The sequence below is a fragment of the Mobula hypostoma genome, chromosome 6 (genome assembly GCF_963921235.1).
Source record: "Mobula hypostoma chromosome 6, sMobHyp1.1, whole genome shotgun sequence".
Classification (NCBI taxonomy): Eukaryota; Metazoa; Chordata; class Chondrichthyes; order Myliobatiformes; family Myliobatidae; genus Mobula; species Mobula hypostoma.
Window position 1 is genome coordinate 46,713,709 of NC_086102.1, and position 23,242 is coordinate 46,736,950.

The 23,242-nt window shown below is 41.6% G+C and overlaps 1 protein-coding gene across 1 annotated transcript; it reads right to left on the minus strand.

Annotated features, from left to right (window-relative positions):
- Window positions 1-914: 914 nt before the first annotated feature.
- On the minus strand, window positions 915-23,183 carry mpc2b (mitochondrial pyruvate carrier 2b). Its single transcript, XM_063050759.1, has 5 exons — window positions 22,923-23,183; window positions 15,449-15,489; window positions 7,780-7,864; window positions 4,972-5,083; window positions 915-1,132 (listed from the first exon to the last, which is right to left on the minus strand). Exons 1-5 carry the CDS (start codon window positions 23,020-23,022, stop codon window positions 1,102-1,104), a joined length of 369 nt encoding a protein of 122 aa, XP_062906829.1. The 5' UTR covers window positions 23,023-23,183; the 3' UTR covers window positions 915-1,101.
- Between the last annotated feature and the right edge of the window lie 59 nt (window positions 23,184-23,242).

The following is a 23,242-nucleotide window of genomic DNA, read 5'->3' on the forward strand; positions in this document are numbered from 1 at the left end:
ACCACCTCATTGATACTGCACTCACTTTTGCATTACATTTCTGACATATCTTTCTGATGGTGAAAATCATTAGAGAGTCTGGAAAGAAGTCATTCACCACAGGATACCCATTAGTTATGTGCCATGTTGAGTTAATTTCCTAGTAGTGACCATCAAGGTGAAAATATATGAAATAAACAGATGCAGGGAATCTGAAATACAGATCATGTTCTAAATCAGGGTGCATCGGAAGAAAAGGAAACAGAGTTAATATTTCAGGTCTGTCATCCTTGCTCAGTTCTGATGAAGTATCTCTGAAAAAAGGTCAACACAGATTCTGGTTCACTTGTTGACCGTTTCCAATTCCGTCTTTTATTGTGACCACCAGGATTTTAGTTGGAAAAAATCATGGGTAATATTGTTGAAAGTCAAGGGGAAGCTGTTTGCACTCTGTCATTGTGAAGAGCAGTACTGTCTGGCATAAGTATTAACAATAAAAATACTACTGATAACTCTGATTGGACTGAGAAGGAAGAACAACCATCCAATTAGTTAACTAATTAATTTTAAAGTATAGCATGTAGTTAAGAGTGCTTTGACAAAGAAATCTACGTAGTTAATCTTTGCATAGTAATAAAGATACTGTATCTTAGTGATAAACTTGTCTCTCAAAACAAGTGTTGTCTGCATAGTAATAAAGATACTGAATCTTAGTGATAAACTTGTCTCTCAAAACAAGTGTTGTCTGCATAGTAATAAAGATACTGTATCTTAGTGATAAACTTGTCTCTCAAAACAAGTGTGTCTGAGATGTTTGAACCTTTAGTTGATTTAGGTTCTAGAAATCTAAATAATTGGTATTAGCAAGTAAACAGTAGAACTAAACCAAACCTCAAAAATGTTCAAATAAAAATGGAGTTACTAAGAAATGTTGCATGTAATAACCCGAATTTATTGGGAGATGAAGAACATATTTACAAACATTATATGTAACAATCTCCACCATTTGTGGCAGGTTATTAACTCTTAGACATCGATTCATTTACAAGGCACATTTAAATATATATTAAAGACAAGATATCTTGAAGTCTTGTGGAGTGCGAATGGTTTTCATTCAAGATATTACGCCTTGTGTTTTAAATCATAGTTGTACCTGAGGACGCAAAACGAGACAGTAAGCAATTGTCCAAACAAGAAACAATACTGAAGATACACACTGGCTTGATCAAATAAGGATGACTGAAATCATACTGTTTGTAATCATAAGCATTTTGTAGTTCAGATATGCTAACTTAATCATTTGGTCTAAAAATAGTTAATCATTTTGTTGTTGGAACAAAAGTTGTACAATGTACTTTCATTTTCTCCTCTAAATCCTCCGCAAAAACGGCTAAAGTAACATGGAACACCTGAACGAACCCAATGCATCTTTCTAGTGAGATACACTGTTTTACTGTTCTTGTACAACTAAATGCATCCCATTTGAAAGATGTGTTAGGTCCATTCATGTGCTTCATGTTACTTCAGCCATTTTTGCACAGAGGGTTTACAGAGAAAACAGGAGTACAAAGAACAGAGCAGCAGATTTAAACAGATGAATAAACTCAATTATGTTATAGGCTGTAGAGGAGCAATGTAAGCAGACAAATGTTATTGATATGCGTTCTGAAAGATTAGTGGAATTATTTAGATTGATTATAGCTTTTAATAAGGTGTTCTTTACATGTCAACATTTCCATTAGCTAAAAATATAGCTTTAAAAGTATTAAATAATTGTTAGTTAAAATGATAAGCTGAGAGTTTGAACTCGAGAGGCTATTCTCACGGTGCATACTAGAAGCCAGTTGTTTCATTAATAGTACATTCAGGAATTGGTTATTTCACTGAATACAGCAGAGTGAAAACCTGGCCATCAGGAGACTTTAATATCCATTTCTTAGCCTAACCCTATATCCCTTGATTTCTTTAAAATACAAAAATATATCAATTTCTATCCTGAATACACACAACAATCAAGCTCTCTTAGGTACAAAATTCCAAAGATTCACTATGCTCTGGATAAAGAAATTTCAGGACTCAGAAGGGTCTTGGCCTGAAACGTCCACTGCATATTCCTTTCCTTAGGCTGCCTGACCTGCCGAGTTCCTCCAGCATTTTGTGTGATTTGCTTTAAAATAGATATGCAAAAAAAGAGAAAAGTAGAAAGTTTCAGAGCAATGTAAACAGAACAGAAATAGGAGGGAGTTCTATATTGATAATGAAGGCACTGCAACAAATAATATCTTTGCCAACACAAATTATCACACTGATTATATTACAACAACAGGCTTCCAACATACATACATCAAGAGCAAGAGGATAACTAGGGAGAGGGTAGGACCACTCAAGAATAAAGAGGGGACATTTGCTTGGATCCAGAGAATGTGAGTGAGGTACCTAATGAGTACTTTGCTTCAGTATTTACTAAGGAAAAGGACATGGAAAACCAGGAGATCAGTACTGAGTGTACAGATATAAAGGTGGTTAGAGGTCACAAAGGACTGGTGAGTGGCTAATGTTGTACCTCTATTTACAAAGGGAACAAGGGAAAATCCTGGGAACTATAGAACAGTGAGTCTCATGTCAGTTGTAGGTTAATTGCTGGAGAAAATTCTTAGGGATAGGATATATGAGCATTTGGAAATCCATAGCCTAATTAGCAAGAGCCAGCATAGCTATGTGCAAGGCAGGCCATGTCTTACCAACTTGTGTGGGTTTTTTGACAAGCAGATGAGAGAGGTTGATGAAGGTGGGGTAGTGGATATTGTCTACATGGATTTTAGTAAGGCACTTGACTAAGTTCCTCATGGGAGGCTAATCCAGAAGATTAAGATGCATGGGGTCTACAGCAAATTGGCTGCTTGGATTTATTTCTGGTTTGCACATAGAAGACAGGGTAGTGGTCGAAGGGACTTATTTGAGCTGGAGGTCTGGAATTAGTGGTGTAACACAGGGATCTGTATTGAGACCTCTGCTGTTAGTGATGCATATAAATGACCTGGATGAAAGTGTAGGTGGGTGGATGATACCAAGATTATTGGAGTTGTGGATAGTGCAGAAGACTGGCCAAGAATACAGCATGATATAAATCAGTTGCAGATATGGACAGAAAAGGCACATGGAGTTTTATCCAGATAAATGTGAGGTGTTGAATTTAGGGCAAATGCAAGGAGACAGTCTATTGTTAAGGGCAAGAACCTTAGTGTTGCTGAGCAAGAAGCTCTTGGGGTCCAAGTTCATAGCTCCATGAAAGTGGCTACACAGGTCAATAGGGTAGTTAAGAAAGCTTATGGAATGCTTGCTTGCCTTAATCGAGGCATTGAGTTCAAAAGTCAAGAGGTTATATTGCAACTTTATAAAACTCCTCGTTTCAGGCAGAGACCCTTCAGCAGGACTGAAGAAAAAAAGATGAGGAGTCGATTTAAAAGGTGGGGTGGGGGAGAGAGAAGCACAAGGTAATAGGTGATACTGGGAGGGGGGAGCGATGAAGTAAAGAACTGGGAAGTTGATTGGTGAAAGAGATACAGTGCTGGAGAAGGGGAGTTTGATAGGAGAGGACAGAAGGCCATAGAAGAAAGAAAAGGGGAGGGGGAAACGGAGCACCAATGGATGGACAGGCAAGGAGATAAGGTGAGAGAGGGAAGAGGGGTGGGGAATGGTGAAGGGGGGGGTCGGGGGGCAGCATTATTACTGGAAGTTCGAGAAATCGATGTTCATGCCATCAGATTGTTGGCTACCCAGATGGAATACAAGGTATTGTTCCTTCAACCTGAGTGTGGCCTCATTGCTCAAAGTCAATGGGGATTCCTGTTTTATACTATTCACCTGTTTTCTATTCTTGTAAACTGTTTTATGATCTTAGGAAGGAGGGTTTTATATAAAACAAGTCTTCTGAAATTGGAATAATGCAATAACAAACTTACAGATTGGTTAATGGATAGTAAAAAGGCTAGAAATAAACAAGTCTTTTGCAGGTTGCCAGGTTATAACAAAATCACATGCAACACAGGGTTCAAGTATTTACAATTTGGATCAGTGACATGGGCTAATGTTTTAAAGTCTACTGATGGTATCAAGATGGATGGGAAAATATCAGTGAGAATGCAAAAATGCTGCACATATTAAGTGAATAGTAAGAATGTGTCTAATGAAGTACAGAGAAGTCATAATGCAGAGAAATAGAAAATTACTATTTTAGTAGGATAATTAAAAAAAGCTAAATTGCTTACATTCACCTCCAAGCAAATAGCAAAAACATGTGCCTCCTCATTATTCATAAATGTTCTGTAATATTATGATCTGATGAAAGGAAAATTGCAGTGAAGCATACCGTTTACCAATCTTCAGATGTTACCAGCTACTAGCATCTGAAGATTATCAGCACCATGCTGTTATCCAAGTAAGATCATCTAAGCAGTTAGGGCCCTGGCACTGCAATTTATGGGTGAAAAGAGAGACAGGGAGAGGTTTTCATTGCTTTAAGTCAGAGGAATAGCATGCTTCAGGGGGATAAGGGCCTGAACAGAATGCAGAGGTTAGGAGAACCAGAGCTATGAAGGATCCAATGCACAAACACAAGAAATGTGTTTATAGAATAATCAGACTAACAGCTAGTGTAATGATAAATAGCATTTAACAGAAAATAGAATAGTTGAGGAGATTTAAGAAATTGTACAGGAAATGTACAAAAATCAGTGAAGTTAAGAGCAAACAGACAATAGCGCTGAGAGTTTGGTAAGGGCAGAAGACAACATTGGATATGAAATGAAACAAATTACTAAGGAAAATAGATTTACTAAATTTGTAGAAATGCAATTTTGAAAATCGCAACTGGTACAACAGGTAGGACACAAGTAAATTTCAATTTATGACTTTGAATGTGAAAAGCAGTTCAAGTTTATATTGACTAAATGACATACTTAGTATACAAACTTTACACGGGCAAATGCTTACTTTGTGATGCGGATCAGCTGTATACCACCTGCACAACCCAAAAAGAAGTTTACAGCAAACAAACTCCAGTTCTTGGGAATAATCACCAGAGAGTATCTGGACCAAATCAAACCTGTAAAAAACATTATTACTTTTTAGTTTGCATCAAAATGAATCAGAAAGCACCATTGTTCCTTGTTTTAATTAAAGGTCATATTTCTATGTAATCTGTAGAATAATTTCCAGCATGTTCTAATTCATTAAAATTACTGCTAAAACCAAGTTATAATCCCTTGAACACTTCTGTGAACATTTTCTATTACCAAGCTCCCAGCCATTCTCTGCATCCCATCAACATCTTAAGCACTGGTCCCCAATTAGGTGCCCTCCAAAACCAAGAAGTCTTATAGACTCTCTTGTCACTTAAGACAGCCCTTGCACTTAAATGACTTGCATGTTTGAGTATGCTGGAGAAAGCAACAAGTATTTCACTGTAATAATGGAAATGTATTAGTTACTAGTGAAGAAATTGCACAGGGGAGAGCAGACCGATAATCTGTCCTTATCATATGGTTTGCAAAGATACAAATCTCCAATGTGATCCTTTGCAGTCTCCTCCAGATGTTTAATCTTGCCGTGCTCCTAAAATTCAGCCTGATTATTCTTGCAATACAGCATCCAATCATGTTCCCTGAACCTTCGGAAAATAATAGACCATCTCATGGGACCATACATGATTCAGAGGGCATTTGATATGTTAAGTACAGAGGCACTATTTGTCCTGCTTGGAGGATTCTGAACAAAAGAAAAAGTTTCAGAATAAAGCATGGGTCCTGCTCACAAGAAAGCTTTGAAATTCTTTACCTGAGCTGTGTATTGGAGTCTAAAAAAAATCAATTGGCTTTTAGATTTTAAAGATTTGGGGATCAAACAAGCAAGTGGAATTGATGATTAGCAATTGTCATTTTAATGGTGAAGCAAGTTGTGTGACTGGTCCTTTTCTTAATTAAGACAGATTACTCGTTATCATGACTACTGAAATATTTAACTTATTCATTTTGCATTATATGATCTCTCCATCTGCTCCCAAATCAGATCCTGATTTCCTTGAACCACAGCATCAGGTAAAACATAATTTTCTTTTATATATTTTGTAGGAAAATGTCAGTGTTTCTCTGTGTAATCCTGCAAAGTTGGGGATATCTACTCATCCATGTAATTATGTGAAGTCCGAAAATTCCCAAAGGTTCATTTATTATCAAAGGGTACACTCTGAAATTCTTCAATTCTCCGGGTAGCCATGAAACCAAGAAAGGCAGCATGATCATCAACCCCAAATCCCATCTCCCCGCAAAAAAAAGAGCAATTGACCCCCAAATCCCTCTCCCCACACAAACAAAAAGAACAAGACGGATCAGGCACATCAACGCCCCAAAACCCTCCTCCCACACAAAAAACAAACAAAATGGATCAAGCACATAGACCCCCAAATCCCTCTCCTCATATAAATAAAACCTAGAAGCTAGGTTGAAGAAAAACAGAATATAAAAGCTATAAGAGTCTATAATCCAAGTCCACATTCTAAAGGCAGAAAGAAACCTGGCAACACTCTCCAGTACAGAGCAACCGATCAAAAGGCAATCAGCTGGCGCTCACCCTCTAAACTTGTTTTGATGCTTCAACCTCCCTTGTCACTTTAATCGGCAAACAATGGAAGCTATAATTGACAAAATGGAGCCAAACATCAGCATGTGTCTTGTATTGCAGCCTACCCACTACTAGATTTGCACATGCTGCCTCTGCCTCCCAGAATTCTCTTGGAGACTGCTGTGCACTGAAGCACACAATCTATCTCCAAACATCCTCACTCGCCTTGATGTTTCAATCACCTTTGGGCTTTAAGTGAACAATGGAAGCTATAATTGGCAAAAAGGCAGTCAAACACTGGTTTGTGCGCCATCCTACAGCCTTCTCGCCAGGAGGTTGCTCATTCTGCCTGTCTCCCAGAATCCTCTCGGAGACTGCTGAGCGCTGAAGCACTCAAACGATTTCCAAACAGCAAAACACGGGATCCAACAGTTCCAAAATCACATTCAAGACAAGAAGCAAACATAAAAGGCATAAAAGAAATGAAAAAGATGGTTTCATGATCTATCCAGAAGATGTCAACTAAAGGGGTGGTGGACGCAGGTGCCATCTTGACCGGAAGATGTTTTTGCAGTGTTTTTCACAACTATGCTCTTTCACTGGACCCATATGGTGCATAAAATTGCAATCATTGTATAGTTTTAATACTGGAAATCCTCTCAAAGAACCTATGACCAGTTGGAACTGATGCAGGGAATTCTCTTCCATTCCAGCTACAAGGTGCTGAAGTTGTTTTTTTTTGTAACATTTTATTCATTGTGTTTGATTATTAAAATTTAATGCTATGATTTAAAAAACTAATTTTGTAATATTCTTAAAATGTCTCTGAATGTCATAAAGTGAAGCAAAGCTCCCACCAATTGAATGTGAACAGGGTAAATGCAAAATCTGTCCAGAGATTGATGGTACCTGGGTGGACAAAATTTGAGGCATACTGTATTTATGTTAACCATAGCTTAGTAAGGGAAAGGTTTACAGCTCAGTGAAATTTCTAAGGAATTACTTTCTATGTAAAGACTTGGGAAGAGTGGTGGGGGGAGTAAAGAATAGAAGTTCCAAGATGGTTCAAGTAATTCTGAGTCATTAATTGACAACTAAAGCAAATCCAAAGGCCAAAAGCAGAAGTGGAATAACCTTTAAACAGAATCAATTACAAAAATTAAAACAAAAACTTTGCAATACCTGTGGCACAGAGCACTCCTGATTGAGCTGGACTAAGTTTGTCAGCAGGTCTGGCCAGATCAGCTAATCCTGCAATGACCAAACTCTGTATAGAGAGCAGAAATAAAAACATTTCTTTAAGGATTTTTTTTAAAAAATCAAACAATTACAGATTGCTACTTATTTGTTAACCCATCAATCTGAACAGTAGCTTACAGGAAAGGCATGAGAGTTTAAAAGAGGTTGGTCTCAGGACTTTCCGGTGAGTTTTATGTAACAGTTGCAGGAAAGAGGCACACTTGCAAGTTGTTATTGGTAATTAATTAGCTAATTAGCTTGGGCAATCATGGTCTTTTGAACATAATTGTTCTTGGCAAATTCTTCTACAGAAGTTTTGCCATTGCCTTCTTCTGGGCAGTGTCTTTACAAGACAGATGACCCCCAACTATTATCAATGCTATTCAGACGTCGTCTGCCTGGCGTCAGTGGTCTCATTGTGAAGTGCACCAGCTGCACATACAAACATCCACCACATGCTCCAATGGCTTCACGTGACCCTGATCAGGGGGCCAAGCAGGTGCTACATCTTGCCCAAGGGTGACCAGCAGGCTAGTGGAGGGAAGGAACACCTGACTGTCCAAGGTTACACGTTATATTGGAGGGATAGGAAGGTAGGCAGAGGGAGTGGTGTGGCTCTACTGGTAAAGAATGGCATCAAATCAGTAGAAAGATGTGACATAGGATCAGAAGATGTTGAATCCTTCCAGGTTGAGTTAAAAAATTGCAAGGGTTGAAGTACCCTGATGGCAGTTATATACAGGCCTCCCAACAGTGGCTCGGGGGTGGACCACGGGTTACAACAGGAAATAGAAAAGGCGTGTCAAATAAAGGCATCCGTTAGTCTTGCGAGACCATGGATCTGCGCCTGGAAAGTCTTCACTCTCGAGGGTGCAGGCCTGGGCAAGGTTGTATAGAAGACCGGCAGTTGCCCATGCTGCAAGTCTCCCCTCTCCATGACACCGATGTTGTCCAAGGGAAGGGCAAGAGCCAATACAGCTTGGCACCAATTTCGTCGCAGAGCAATGTGTGATTAAGTGCCTTGCTCAAGGACACAACACGGTGCCTTGGCTGGGGCTCGAACTCACAACCTTCAGATCGCTAGTCGAATTCCTTAACCACTTAGCCACGTGCCCACTACAGGCGTGTCAAAAGGGTTGTCATGGGAGATTTTAACATGCAGGTCGATTGGGAAAATCAGGTTGGTAATGGATCTCAAGAGTGAGTTTCTTGAATGCTTAACAGATCACTTTTAAGAGTAGTCTGTTGTTGAGTCTACTAGGGGATCGGCTATACTGGATTGGGTGTTATGTAATGAACCAGAGGTGATTAGGGAGCTTAAGGTAAAAGAATCCTTAGGAACTAGTGATCACAATATGATTGGGTTCAACTTGAAATTTGGAATGGAGAAAGTAAAGTCTGTGTAGCAGTATTTCAGTGGAGTAAGGGAAATTAGAGTAGTATGAGAGCGGAGTTGGTCAAAGTAAATTGGAAGGAGCTGCTGGCAAGGATGTCAACAGAGCAGCAATGGCGTGCATTTCTGGGAAAAGTGAGGGAGGTGCAGGACATATGTATTCCAAAAATGAAGAAATACTCAAATGGTAAAATAGTACAATCATAGCTGACAAGGAAAGTCAAAGCTATTGTAAAAATCAAAAGAAAGGGCATATAACAAAACAAAAATTAGTGGGAAGATAGAGGATTGGGAAGTTTTTAAAAACCTACAGAGCGACTAAAAAAATCATTAGAAGGGAAAAGATGAAATATGAAAGCAAGCTAGCAAATAATATCAAAGCGGATAGTAAAAGTTTTTTCAAGTATGTTAAAAATAAAAGAAAAATGAGAGTGGATATAGGACCGCTAGAAAATGAGACAGGAGAAATAATAACGGGGACAAGGAGATGGCTAATGAACTAAATGAGTATTTTGCATCGATCTTCACTGTGGAAGACACTAGCAGTATAGAATGCCTGATGTTGTAGTGTGTGAAGGAAGAGAAGTGGGTGCAGTTACTATTACAAGAGAGAATGTGCTCAAAAAGCTGAAAGACCTAAAGGTACATAAGTCACCCAGACTAGATGAACTACACCCTAGGGTTCTGAAAGAGGTAGCATTAGAGATTGTGGTGGTATTAAAAATGATCTTTCAAAAATCATTGGACTCTGGCATGGTGCCAGAGGGGTGGAAAATTGCAAATGTCACTCCACTCTTTAAGAAAGGCGGAAGGCAGCAGAAAGGAAATTATAGACCAGTTAGCCTGACCTCAGTGGTTGGGAAGATGTTAGAGTCAATTGTTAAGGATGAGGTGATGGAGTACTTGGTGACACAGGACAAGATAGTACAGAGTCAGCATGGTTTCCTTCAGGGAAAATCCTGCTTGACGAACCTGTTGGAATTCTTTGAGGAGACTGCAAGTAGAATAGATAAAGAAGATGCAGTGGATGTTGTATATTTAGACTTTCAGAAGGCCTTTGACAAGGTGCCACACACGAGGCTACTTACCAAGTTAAGAGCCCATGGTATCACAGGAAAGTCAGAGCATTGGCTGATTGGTAGGACACAGTGAGTGGGAATAAAAGGATCCTTTTCTGGTTGGCTGCCAGTGATTAGTGGTGTTCCGCAGGGATCGGAGTTGGGACCGCTTCTTTTTATGCTGTATATTAATGATTCAGATGATGGAATAGATGGCTTTGTCACAGATGATACAAAGATTGGTGGGGGGGGGCAGGAAGTATTGAGGAAATGGGTAGATGCAGAAGGACTTAGACAGATTAGGAGAATGGACAAGAAAGTGGCAAATGAAATACAAATTTGGAAAATGCATGGTCATGCACTTTGATAGTAGAAATAAATGTGCAGACTATTTTCTAAATGGGAAAAAAGTCCAGGAATCTGAGATGCAAAGGGACTTGGGAGTCCTTGTGCAGAATACCCTAAAGGTCAACTTACAGGTCAAATCGGTGGTGAGGAAGGCAAATGCCATGTCAGCATTCATTTCAAGAGGTCGAGAGTACAAGAGCAGGGATGTGATGCTGAGGCTTTATAAGGCGCTGTTGAGGCCTCACCTTGAGTATTGTGAACACAGTTTTGGGCCCTTCATCTTAGAAAAGATGTGCTGGCATTGGAGAGGGTCCAGAAGAGGTTCAAAAGGATGATTCCAGGAATGAAAGGGTTATCATTACAAGGAATGTTTGATAGCTCTGGGTTTGTACTCGTTGGAATTCAGAAAGATGAAGGGCAATCTCATTGAAACCTTTTGAATGTTGAAAGGCCTAGACAGAGTAGAGGTGGAAAGGATGTTTTCCATGGTAGGAGAGTCTAGGACAAGAGGGCACAGATTCAGGATAGAGGGGCATCCTCTCAAAACAGAGATGCGGAGAAATTTCTTTAGCCAAAGGGTAGTGAATTTGTGGAATTTATTGCCACATGTAGCTGTGGAGGCCAGGTCGTTGGGTGTATTTAAGGCAGAGATGGATGGACCCTCGTTTGGACATACCATCAAAGGTTACCGGGAGAAGACTGGGAGCTGAGGTTCAGGAGGAGAAAAAAAAAGGATCAGCCATGATTGAATGGTGGAGCAGGCTCAATGGGCCAGATGGCCTAATTCTGCTCCTATGTCTTGTGGTCTTAAACCTCCTTTTGTAGAGACTCATCTCCACCCTGCAACCCAATGATGATGATGAATTAGCTTATTAACGGCAGCCAATAAAAAGAAGCCAGGGTCAATTAGAGTAGCCACTGTAAGAACAGAGTGTTGAGGCTTGTTGTAAAGAAGCAGAGTAAGTGGTCAAGGTGTTAGGAGTGATGGCAGCTCTTAGAAAAGGCTTTAGTGAGAAGGCATAGTAAAAACAAGCAAGGTTTTATTTTATTGTTAAATTTTGGTCCTTGGTAAAGTGCAGACAGTGGAATCTCCTCCTGCTGGACGTGGGACGTTAGGAAACCTTGTAATCTCCCTGATAACTACATCTGTGGGGAGTGCACCCAAATGCAGCCACTAGAAGACCAACTAGATGTACTTAAGATCATCTGACGGTTTCAAAAATGAAAGTTTGAGTAAGGTGGTCAAAGTTAGATGGGTGACCACCAGAAGAGTATGTAGTAAGTACAAGGTCCCCCTATAGCTGTCATTCTCCTCACAAACAGGAATACCTCTTTAGATACTGTTGAGGAGATGTTCTTTCTGGGGTAGTAGTAGTCAAGCCTCTGCTGCTGTGACAACTTCGAATCTCAAAGCCAAAGAACAGTTTGACAGGGTGACAGTATTTAAAGAGACTCTCTGGTCAAAGCAGAGATGGTAGATTGCAGGGGCAAAGATGTCTCTAAGTGGCTACAGAAAATTTAAAGGGGAAGGCAAACACTTAGAGGCCCTAGTGCATGCTGGTACAAATGACATGGGCAGAACAAAGGATGAGGTCCTAACGAATGAGTACAGTGAGTTAGGTAAGAAATTAAACTGCAGGACTTCTAACATCGTGATAGCCATATTACTCCTGATGCTATATACTAGTGAGTCTAGGAATAAAAAAATAGGCCTGATGAATGTGTGGTTGTTTAGCTGGTGCAGGAAGCACCCAATTCAGATTCTTGGATCATTGGGATCTCCTCTGGGGTAGAGGAGAACTGTATAAGATGGATGAATTGCACCTTAACCACAGGGGGATGAATATCCTAGTGGAAAAATTTGTGTTTGTCACCAGGAAGTGTTTAAACTGGATTGGCAGGTGTTGGGACTTGAGAGAGCAAAGTTATTGAGAAGAATGGAGTATATGCAGCAACCGAAAAGAGTGTAAACCTAGCAACCAGGAGAGCCGTGTTTATAGTAAAAAGGGAAGGTACGACCACTGCTTGAAATTACATCTGCTTCAATGTGTATAGCTTACATGCAAGGCTGACAAAAATGGGGGCATGTATTGTCTCTAAGCAATGGGATATTGTGGCCACAACAGAAATGTCACTGGGAGGAAGAGAGGATTGGTAGTTCATTGTTCAAAGATACTGATGCTTTAGGTGTGACAGAGGAACATGCAAGACTGGAGGGGGTGCCCCCTTTTGATAAGGGAGGACAAAACAGCAATGCTTAGATAGGATATTCTTGAGAGATCATCTAATGAAGCAATGGAATAGACTTAATGATAAGGATTGATGCTTACCCTGGTAGGGCTTTATTATAGATGCCCCCAACAGTTAGTAGGAACTTGAGCAGACGTGTTGAGAAATTGCTTATAATTGTAAGAATAATGGGGTAGTACTAGTGGGAGATTACAGATTTCCCTGTATCACTGATCCACAGGGTGCAAATTGCCTGGATAGGGCACAACCTGTGTGGTTCAGTTTCCTCACTGAATATATAGAGACCCATTTGGGAAAGAGCAATACTGGACTTTAAGGAATGGGGTTGGCCAAGTGAATGAAATGGCAGTTGGGGAGCACTTTGGGTCCAGTGACCACAATTCTATCAGTTTTAATAGTTGTGGAAAAGAGAACAGGTCCACAGGTCTCTTCTAAACTGGAGAAGGGTCAATTTTGAGGGCATTTGGCAAGATTGGTGTGATTGGGATCTGTTTAAAAACAAAGGAGCAGTTGGCATGGGAGGCTTTTAAAAAGTTTTATCAAGAGTGTAGGGGCAGCACGTTCCTGTTAAGATGAAGGGTAGAGATACCAAATTCAGGGAACCTGGCTGATGAGAGATAGAGACTCCGGTAAGGTTAAAAAGGCAGCCGGGCACAATTGAATCCTTTGACAAATATTAAAAATAAGAGTTGCAGGAGATGCTGAGATTTTTGTCTACATCTCCTCAGTGCTTACTAAGGAGAATTCTATAGATGCCAAAGAAATTTAGGTAATAAGCAGTAAGGTCTTGGATCATATGGATATTAAAAGGGGAAAGACATACTTGAAGATGGGCAAATCAACAAGCCTTGATCAAGTGCATTTCCAGACCTTATGAGAGGCTAAGGAAGATATTAAAAGGATCCTTGTAGAGATACTTTCTTTGTCATTAGCAACTGGTGAAGTTCCACAAGACTGGAGAGTAGCAAATGATGTTCTGGTCTTCAAGATGGGTAGCAAGGACAGAATAGTGAACTTGAGTATATTACAACATAATATTAGAGTTAATTTTATCATCCTTATTTTTTGGAACTGGTCAGAATCGAGTCATTGAGTTCATTAGAACAGGGGTCCCCAACCTTTTTTTTGCACCGCGGATCGGTTTAATATTGATGATATTCTTGCAGACCGGTCGATTGGGGGGGGGGGGGTTCAAGTTCAACAGTGCGTGACAGGGAATGAGGAAAGGTGCAGCTGACTCATATTGTTTCACATCGCCAAATCATATTGTTTCCTCGCGGCCTGGTAGCACATGCTTTGTGGCCTGGTGGTTGGGGACCGCTGCATTAGAATATATCCAGAAGTCTGGATCTTTAACTGAATTCAATGGTAATGCTGTTACTGAATTACATGTAAGTGTTACCATGACAATTGAAACTATATTGCCTGTTCTACCAATACATAATGCTTAAGCGAAGGGGTGGAACTACAATGGTGCATGACAGTGACTCCTTCGAGCTCATCGGCAGAAATAACTTAATTTCTACCTTTAATGTCTCTCTCTTTTTTCTTTTCATGGTGGATGGGGTTCTGTTGGAGACCCTGACTTAGAGTTACACTTAGACTTCGGTCTTTGTGGTGGTGGGACCCACCGTGGGGGCTCACGATTGGCCACTTTTCAATATACCAAGGACGCAACCTAGAAGACGAGCAGGTCTTTGGGGTTCGGATGCTTTGCGGCTCTGTGGATGAGCCAACTCTACGCTGTTGTCGTCGACTGAAGCATCGCAGAAAAAAAAAGGAACAACGGGAACAGCGGATCAGCTGTTGGGGGCCCTGTACCCAATGAATCGCACGTGCTCTCTCTCGTTGATGGGGGAAGAGTTTGTTGCTGATTCTCGAGTCAGAGAACTTGGGGGCGGGGGGGAGGAAGTGACATGGCAGACTTTTATCATTGCAAACCAACAAGTTGTTTTGTCATGTCTCCCCTCTTGCTGTGAAAGGATGACACCTGTCCCTATACTGGGGGGAGAGAGAGAGAGCCTGTGGTATGTCAAATTGCTGGGATGAATGATTAGTTTTTGTTGTATTGCAGATCATGGTCTTTCTTGGGGGTTTTGCTATGGTTAGTAGGTAGGTAGAGGGTGCTGATACTTTTTTTGCTGAAATAAGTGGGGGAATGGAGAGTCATTGCTTTGCTGATGCTTGTGCATGGCGGGGGCAGTAGGGGGGCTTTGGGGTTCTAACATTTTTACTGTCACTCATTCTTTGAGGCACTCTTGTATTTTTGTGGATGTCTGTGAAGAACAAGAATTTCAGTTTGTATATTGTATACATTTCCCAGCAATTAAACTGAACTATTGAAACGGACATATTAACACCAGAAATTTTTGGGCTAAGGTAAAGTATGCACTGGCAAAAACCTAAGATTTATAGTATGCATAAATGTTGATATTATCTGGAAATTCAAGTCAGTGCTTCACAATAAAGATACAAGAAGTGCACTGTTTAGGTTCAGTCATGCTATCTGGGCATTATGCTATGTACTAAGATATCTGAATTGGTTGTAACTTGATATACTCACCCACTTCATAATTGGTGCCCAGAAAAAAACAGTACGAGGACCTGGAAACAAGTTAAACAAGTTTATGTAATGATTTTTATTTCCAAGGTGAAATTTGGCATATTCTTTTCATAAATACAATTGTGTAGAAGAATGCAAATTGCAAGAGGGCAGATGAATGGTGCAATACCAGACAGGTTATCAGAACATTCCAAGGGAGTGGTAACCCATTTGACCCACATGATCTCCAAATATTCATTTATTCCATAGGGTTTTATGATTGTACCATAGCTTAATCTTAATTGAATCAAAAGTGATTGAAAACATAACATGTAATACTTTCCAGGAGAAACTTTAAATAATTATTAGATTCAGGATATTGAAAAAGTCATCTAATATTACTAGATAACGAAACCTATTATTGTTGACCTTTGAATAACATACATCTGCCAAAACAATGCTTAGCTTTCTCCACTTGGCAAACAGCAGTTAGAAAAGGCTGTCTGAAAATTACAATGCAGCAGCTGTAGTGATTCTACCAGCTAGATTCTCAGTCACTTGCAGGAGTTCATGCTCAATAACAAGACCAAATGAAATAATCTATATTTTTAGAAATTTTTTTTTACAGTATGCTTGCTATGTGTACTTTGTACAGTAACCAGTAACATCAGTAACGCAAACACGAGGAAATCTGCAGATGCTGGAATTTCAAGCAACACACACAAAAAATGCTGGTGAACGCAGCAGGCCAGGCAGCATCTATAGGAAGAGGTGCAGTCGACGTTTTGGGCTGAGACCCTTCGTCAGAACTAACTGAAAGAAGAGATAGTAAGAGACTTGAAAGTGGGAGGGGGGAGAGGGGAGTTCCAAAATGATAGGACAAGACAGGAGGGGGAGGGATGGAGCTAGGAGCTGGAAAGTTGATTGGCAAAAGGGATACGAAGCTGGAGAAGGGAGAGGATTATGGGACGGGAGGTCTAGGGAGAAAGAAAGGGCAGGGGGGAGAAGCCCAGAGGATGGGCAAGGAGTTATAGTGAGAGGGACAGAGGGAGGAAAAAAAAGAGAAAAAAGGGAAAAGAAAAAAAAATAAATCAAGGGATAGGGTACGAAGGGGAGGTGGGGCAGTAACGGAAGTTAGAGAAGTGAATGTTCATGCCATCAGGTTGGAGGCTACCCAGACGGAATATAAGATGTAACATCAGTAATCCTGCTTCCATATGCACATGCAGGTAGCAGCCACACTAGCATTAGAAATGTAAATATATGATAGTAATATCACATTATGGAAAGCAAAGGGAGAGATTGTTGGTACTCTGGAGGTTTTTGCATAGTCATGACAGAACAGCCAAAATTGCTCTTGCATTCAAGGAAGCACAACGGATAGACCAGAAAACTACATGCTGATGAGCCTTGTGACATTAATAGTGAAAATATCGGGGGGGGTGGGGAGGAATATTTGGATAGAATTTGATTACTTGGAAAGGCAGGAACTGATTGCAGAAGATAGCAAGGTTTGATGCATGGAAATCAGATTTTTTTTTCTTTTGAGGATCTTACTATGAAAATTGATGAAGGCAAGGCAATAGGAGTGGTATACATAGACCTCAGTAAGGCTTTTGACAAGGTGCTGCACTGTAAGCTGATACAAAAAGTTCTGGCAAAATGCGCTTTAGCAAACTATTCAAAGCTGGCTTCATGATGAGAGGCAGAAGGTAGTGAAGGCTTTTATTCTTCTAGCTGGAAGTCTGAAACCAGTGCTTTCTACAAATATGTTTGCTGATGACAAAAAGATTGGAATCGCAAACACGAGGAATTCTGCAGATGCTGGAAATTCAAGCAACACACATCAAAGTTGCTGGTGAACGCAGCAGGCCAGGCAGCATCTCTTGGAAGAGGTGCTGCCTGGCCTGCTGCGTTCACCATCAACTTTGATGTGTGTTGCTTAAAGAGACTGGAATGATAGTTTTTTTTGTAATTTTTATGTCTTGCACTGTACAGCAGCCACAAAACAACAAGTTTCATGACACGAGGAAATCTGCAGATGCTGGAAATTCAAGCAACACACACAAAAAGTGCTGGTGAATGCAGCAGGCCAGGCAGCATCTATAGGAAGAGGTACAGTCGACGTTTCGGGCCGGGACCCTTTGTCATTTCATGACATAGTCACTACCAATAAACCTGATTCTGAGCGTGGTTACCCAAGGACACTAAGGGACATGGATCAGCTGGAAAGTTAGGCAAACTAGTGGCAAATAGAATTTAATCCAGACAAGGTAATAATGCATCCTGAGTTATCTCACGCCAGCAGCTATGTACAGTAAATAGCAGGGACATAAAAGGTGCTGATATACGAGGAATGCTAGGATGAAAGTTTATAATTCCTTGAAATGGTTGGGGGCAGGGGGGGAGAGAGTTGGCATTGCAGTGAGGAACAGAGGTGGATAGGCTAGTGAAGAAAGTATTCAGCTTTCTTCCCTTCATAGATGAATACTGAGTATAAGAATTGCGATATCATTATCAGAACTCCATACAATATTCTGTGTGGCCTGGTGGTTTCAGACTTCCAGTTAGGAGAATAAAAGCCTCCTCTACCTTCTGCCTCTCATCATGATATTGTGTAGAGTGCTGGTCACTGCATTCTGTTGCAGCATTAGAAAGAACGCAGAAGAGACTCTCAAGGATATTGTCTGTAATGTATGCTTTAGTTACAACACCAGATTGAATAGGTTGGAGCAACACACACAAAATGCTGGTGGAACGCAGCAGGCCAGACAGCATCCATAGGAAGACGCACAGTCAGCGTTTCGGGCCCAGACCCTTCGTCAGGACTAACTGAAAGAAGAGATAGTAAGAGATTTGAAAGTGGGAGGGGGAGGGGGAGATCCCAAACGATAGGAGAAGACAGGAGGGGGAAGGGATAGAGCTGAGAGCTGGAAAGTTGATTGGCAAAAGGAATACAAGGCTGGAGAAGGGAGAGGATCATGGGACGGGAGGCCTAGGGAGAAAGAAAGGGGGAGAGGAGCACCAGAGGAAGATGGAGAGCAGGCAAGGAGTTATTGTGAGAGGGACAGAGAGAGAAAAAAAAATAATAAATAAGGGATGGGGTAAGAACAGGAGGAGGGGCATTAACAGAAGTTAGAGAAGTCAATGTTCATGCCATCAGGTTGGAGGCTACCCAGACGGAATATAAGGTGTTGTTCCTCCAACCTGAGTGTGGCTTCATCTTGACAGTAGAGGAGGCCGTGGATAGACATGTCAGAATGGGAATGGGACGTGGAATTAAAATGTGTGGCCACTGGGAGATCCTGCTTTCTCTGGCGGACAGAGCGTAGGTGTTCAGCGAAATGGTCTCCAGTCTGCATCAGGTCTCACCAATACATAGAAGGCCGCAACGGGAACACCCAACGCAGTATATCACACCAGCCGACTCACAGATGAACTGTCGCCTCACCTGGAAGGACTGTCTGGGGCCCTGAATGGTGGTGAGGGAGTTCTTACCCCAACCCTTATTTATTTATTATTATTTTTTTTCCTCTCTGTGTCCCTCTCACAATAACTCCTTGCCTGCTCTCCATCTTCCTCTGGCACTCCCCTCCCACTTTCTTTCTCCCTAGGCCTCCCGTCCCATGATCCTCTCCCTTCTCTAGCCTTGTATCCCTTTTGCCAATCAACTTTCCAGCTCTTGGCTCCATCCCTCCGCCTCCTGTCTTCTCCTATCATTTCGGATCTCCCACTCCCCCTCCCACTTTCAAATCTCCTACTATCTCTTCCTTCAGTTAGTCCTGATGAAGGGTCTCAGCCCGAAACGTCAACTGTGCTTCTTTCTATGGATGCTGTCTGGCCTGCTGCGTTCACCAGCATTTTGTGTGTGTTGCTTGAATTTCCAGCATCTGCAGATTTCGTCATGTTTGAATAGTTTGGGGTTGTTCTTGCTGGAGGACAGGAGGCTGAGGGGTGACCTTATGAAATATAAAATTGAGGGTATAAATTGTCATTTTCCAAGAAAAGTGGAGTCTAATACTAGAAAATGCAAGCTTGAGAAGGGAAATATTTAAAGGACAGTGGAAAGGCAAGTTTTTCCAATGCAGAGCATGTTGGGTATAAGGAACAAGCTGCCAAAGAGGCAGTAAAAGCAGGTGTAACTGGTGCTTAAAAAGTATTGGGATAGGTAAATACATGGGTAAACAATAGAAGGATATGGACCAAATGCAAGAAATTGGATAGGTATCTCAGTCAGGACAGATGTCAGGCAAAAGGATCCCTTTCCACAATGTACGTGTCTACGACAACCATTCTCATCCCTCAAGATAGCAAGCCATCTTGATAAGGTGGATAAGAGATCAAATCAAATACTTTGCATTGTTGGTGGAGGCCCAAAGGAAGATCATACTACAGCTGCATAAAAACAATAGTAACAGTGAAACTAGTGCACAGTGTAGAGTTTCAGTCACCACACCATAAGATTTTCCATTCATAATTCTACATTGAATTGCTCAAACACGTAACCTGAATGATCATATTCAATTTTTCTTCCAATTCAGAAATGGCCCAGTTTTCCCCATTCTCATCAGACTCCTGGTTTTCTATTAGTTCCAATTTGTTTTTGCCTTTTCTTGTTTTTTTTTAAAAACAGATAGATACAAAGTATTTGAATTTGTTCCCAAATGGGTTCACAGAAAATGGCCATGCTTATGGGATATTTAATACAAGGTTACTTTCTTAAGGAGAGGGATTAAATGGACAAGCAAAAGAAATACATCCAAATGACTGACAATTCATTGTAGCATGATGAATATATCGTCACATGAACTCAAAAGCATCACAGAAAGCTTCAAAGATACCTGGATGACCTGGAGCAATGGACAAGTCAATGATGACTTCTGATAAACTCTGGAAAATCACCATGTGCTATTCTCCAAAAGAAAGAAGCACAAGGAACAGGATTCGAGGTTTGAGCTGCTGTCAAAACCAGCAGGGTAGAAGTCCCTGAGCATATTTTCCAGAGGAATATGGCTTGACCATCGATAACACAACAGCCAGGGTAACAGCCACATGGGGCAATTACGAGCCCTCTGAAGAAAGAAGCATAAAAGCAACTCCATAACTGTCCTCAGTATAAATCTTGCATCTAGTCCTGGAATACAGATTGAGTGCACTGCAAGCCCATCACAAACTGAAAGGTGACAAAAACAATTTTAAATTATGCAAAGAAAGACAAATATATTTTCTCCTATGCTTTGTATTGTCAACTTGTAAGCCTGTCATGGTCAAGTCCGTGGACTCCGGGTCTTCCGGCTGTCCCTTGTTTCAGCTGGGCTTAATCATAGGCACCTGATGCTCATCTTGGGCTGGGAATATAAGTGGCCCTGGGTTTGTGTGTGGTTGCTGGTTTGTCTTGTCAGTACCCTGTCCTTGCCTCTGTGGGGTAAGTCAGGCTGTCTTTGCTGTTACCCTGTGGTTGGATCTGTCCCTTCCTGTCCTTGCCTCTGCTGGGTAAGCCAGGCCATCTTTGCTGTTACCCTGAGGCTGGACTGTTCCCTTCCCTCTTCCTACTGGAGCCTCGCCTACAACCTGTGTCTGGAGTCTTGCCTGCAACCTTGCCAAGTTCAACCACTGGAGTGAGACAGGAGCCTTGCTGTGTCAAGATAAGGAACTGTCTATTGTTAGTTGGAACTGTCTCTGTCCATGCCTTTGCTAGGTAGGTCCAGCTGTTTGCCGCTACCTAGTGTTGGGAACTGTCTCTGTGTCCACACCTTTGCTAGGTAGGTCTGGCCATTTGCTGCTACCTAGTGTTGGGAACTGTCTTGTTGTGTTCAGCATTGTGTGTAGAGCCCCTGCCCCAAGTCCTGTTCCTAAGGAGGGGTCCCAGCTCTGTGTTCCTGTCTCTCAAGTTCAAGGCTCTGTACTCTAGACCAAGGCTCTGTGTTCCTGTCCTCCCCAAGACCAAGGCTCTGTGTTCTACGTTCCTGTCGTTCCAAGTCCAAGGTTCTGAGGTTCCTGTTGTCCCAAGTCCAAGGCTCGGCTGTTCCTGAATACCAAGTCAAGGCTTCGTGTTCTCCTCCTGTCCATGTGCCTTGCCTAGTCCTGCCTCCCAAGAGCATGTCATGTCTTCACCTAGTTCTGGAGTCTGAACCTGAGTCAAGACCCAGGTTCTAGGTCCTCATCATGTCCTGGCCTCGAGGAACCCAAGCCTCATCATATCCTGGCCTCGAGGAACCCAAGCCATGTCCAGTCCTGTAGCCACGTCATGTCCTTGCCTAGTTCCGGGGTCCGAGCCTGAGTCAAGACCCAGGTTCTGGGTCCTTGTCCAGTCTCCGGCTTGGAGTCCAAGCCCAGGCTCCTAGTTCCCAGTTCCTTGTCCTGGTCCCGCTTGCCTAGCCAATGTCCTAGCCCAAGTCTATGTTCTTGTCCCAGCTCTCTCGTCAAGTCCTGTTCCTAGGACTTCAGTGTCTGTCTTGCATTTGGGTCTGCCATCAACGCCCACTTTATGACGAAGCCTCAGTTGATATCAAATCATGCATGGGAAGGGCAAAATCCAATTTAGCAAAGCAGAGGGGGAAAAAAAACACCCAAGGTGAGGAAGAGAGAGGGTGTGAGAATGGTGACATTTAGGACAAAGGCCACAAGGTATGTTTGGAAGATTTTGCTTTGTTGTGGTATTTCTAATATTGGAAGGAAATTGGGTGGTTTTTTTAGTGTATAACATCATGGCTTCTGAAAGATGCTTCCCAGACTTTATCAAACATGCATGCCGAACTAACGTAAATGCGCTGGAACGTTGTTCCTTTTTCAAATCATTCAATTTAGACATAGGTACTTCAGTGTATACACACTTTATTGACAAGTAAATAATTACCGGGCAAATGAATACAGGTCAAACGTAAGACTACAGACAAATGGGCGCAGAGGACACTTTAGCACCTCAAATCCCTAAATAAGCAAACGACACTGTCCTCGTTCTTAGCAATTAATTGCATTACTAATTTGCTTCATAATTTTAAGGCTAAAGGTCAATCAACTTGACAAGATTGTACAATTTACTATACCGTAAACAGGGCCCTTTTAACTCTCTTCAGAATATTGGGGAAACTCTCTTCAGAATATTGGGGAAACTTTAGTCATTAGTTTCAAAATACTAAAACAAATTCAGAACAAGTCAATATCCACTATACTACTAATAATTAAACCACAGGAAAGACGAAAAAGCTTCTCTTCCGCACCTAATTAAACTCTCGTTACTTGGCACCAAGTGACAGCGTGTAATTTGAAAGCAGTAAGCAACAAAGAAGTCGGTCGATCGCGTGTGGTTCAACATCAAAGATGCTGGAGATACGGTTTCTGCAGTATTTTTATAGAAAGCAAAGAGGAAGTAGCTCACGCCGCCACTACTCATTCTGGCACCGATCGAACTACGGCTGTTGGCACTTCGTAAGCAATTAAACATATAAAAGCACCAAGTCAGTACGCGCCGGTCTCAGCAGAAGGACATACATACCTGCAGGATGCTCATAAAAAGGCCTCATCTTGGCAGGGAGCATTAAACCAATCTTGTCCAACGCTCGGTGATAACTGGCTCTTAGGCCGGCTACTGCCATCTTTCACGCGTTGGTTGCAACTGATAATATCTGCTTATCGCAGGCAATTTCCCAAAAATCCCGGAAAAATCGTCCTTCAGGTTTGTCCTTAAATGTCCCTGAAGCCAACAGCCAGCGTCCAAATGACACAACAGCGCTGGCAGGCCGGGCAACGGAGCGGAGGAGGAGCCCGGTGGTATGCAGGTGTGAGGTGTCAACCTAACCCTTTAGCCACTGAGAA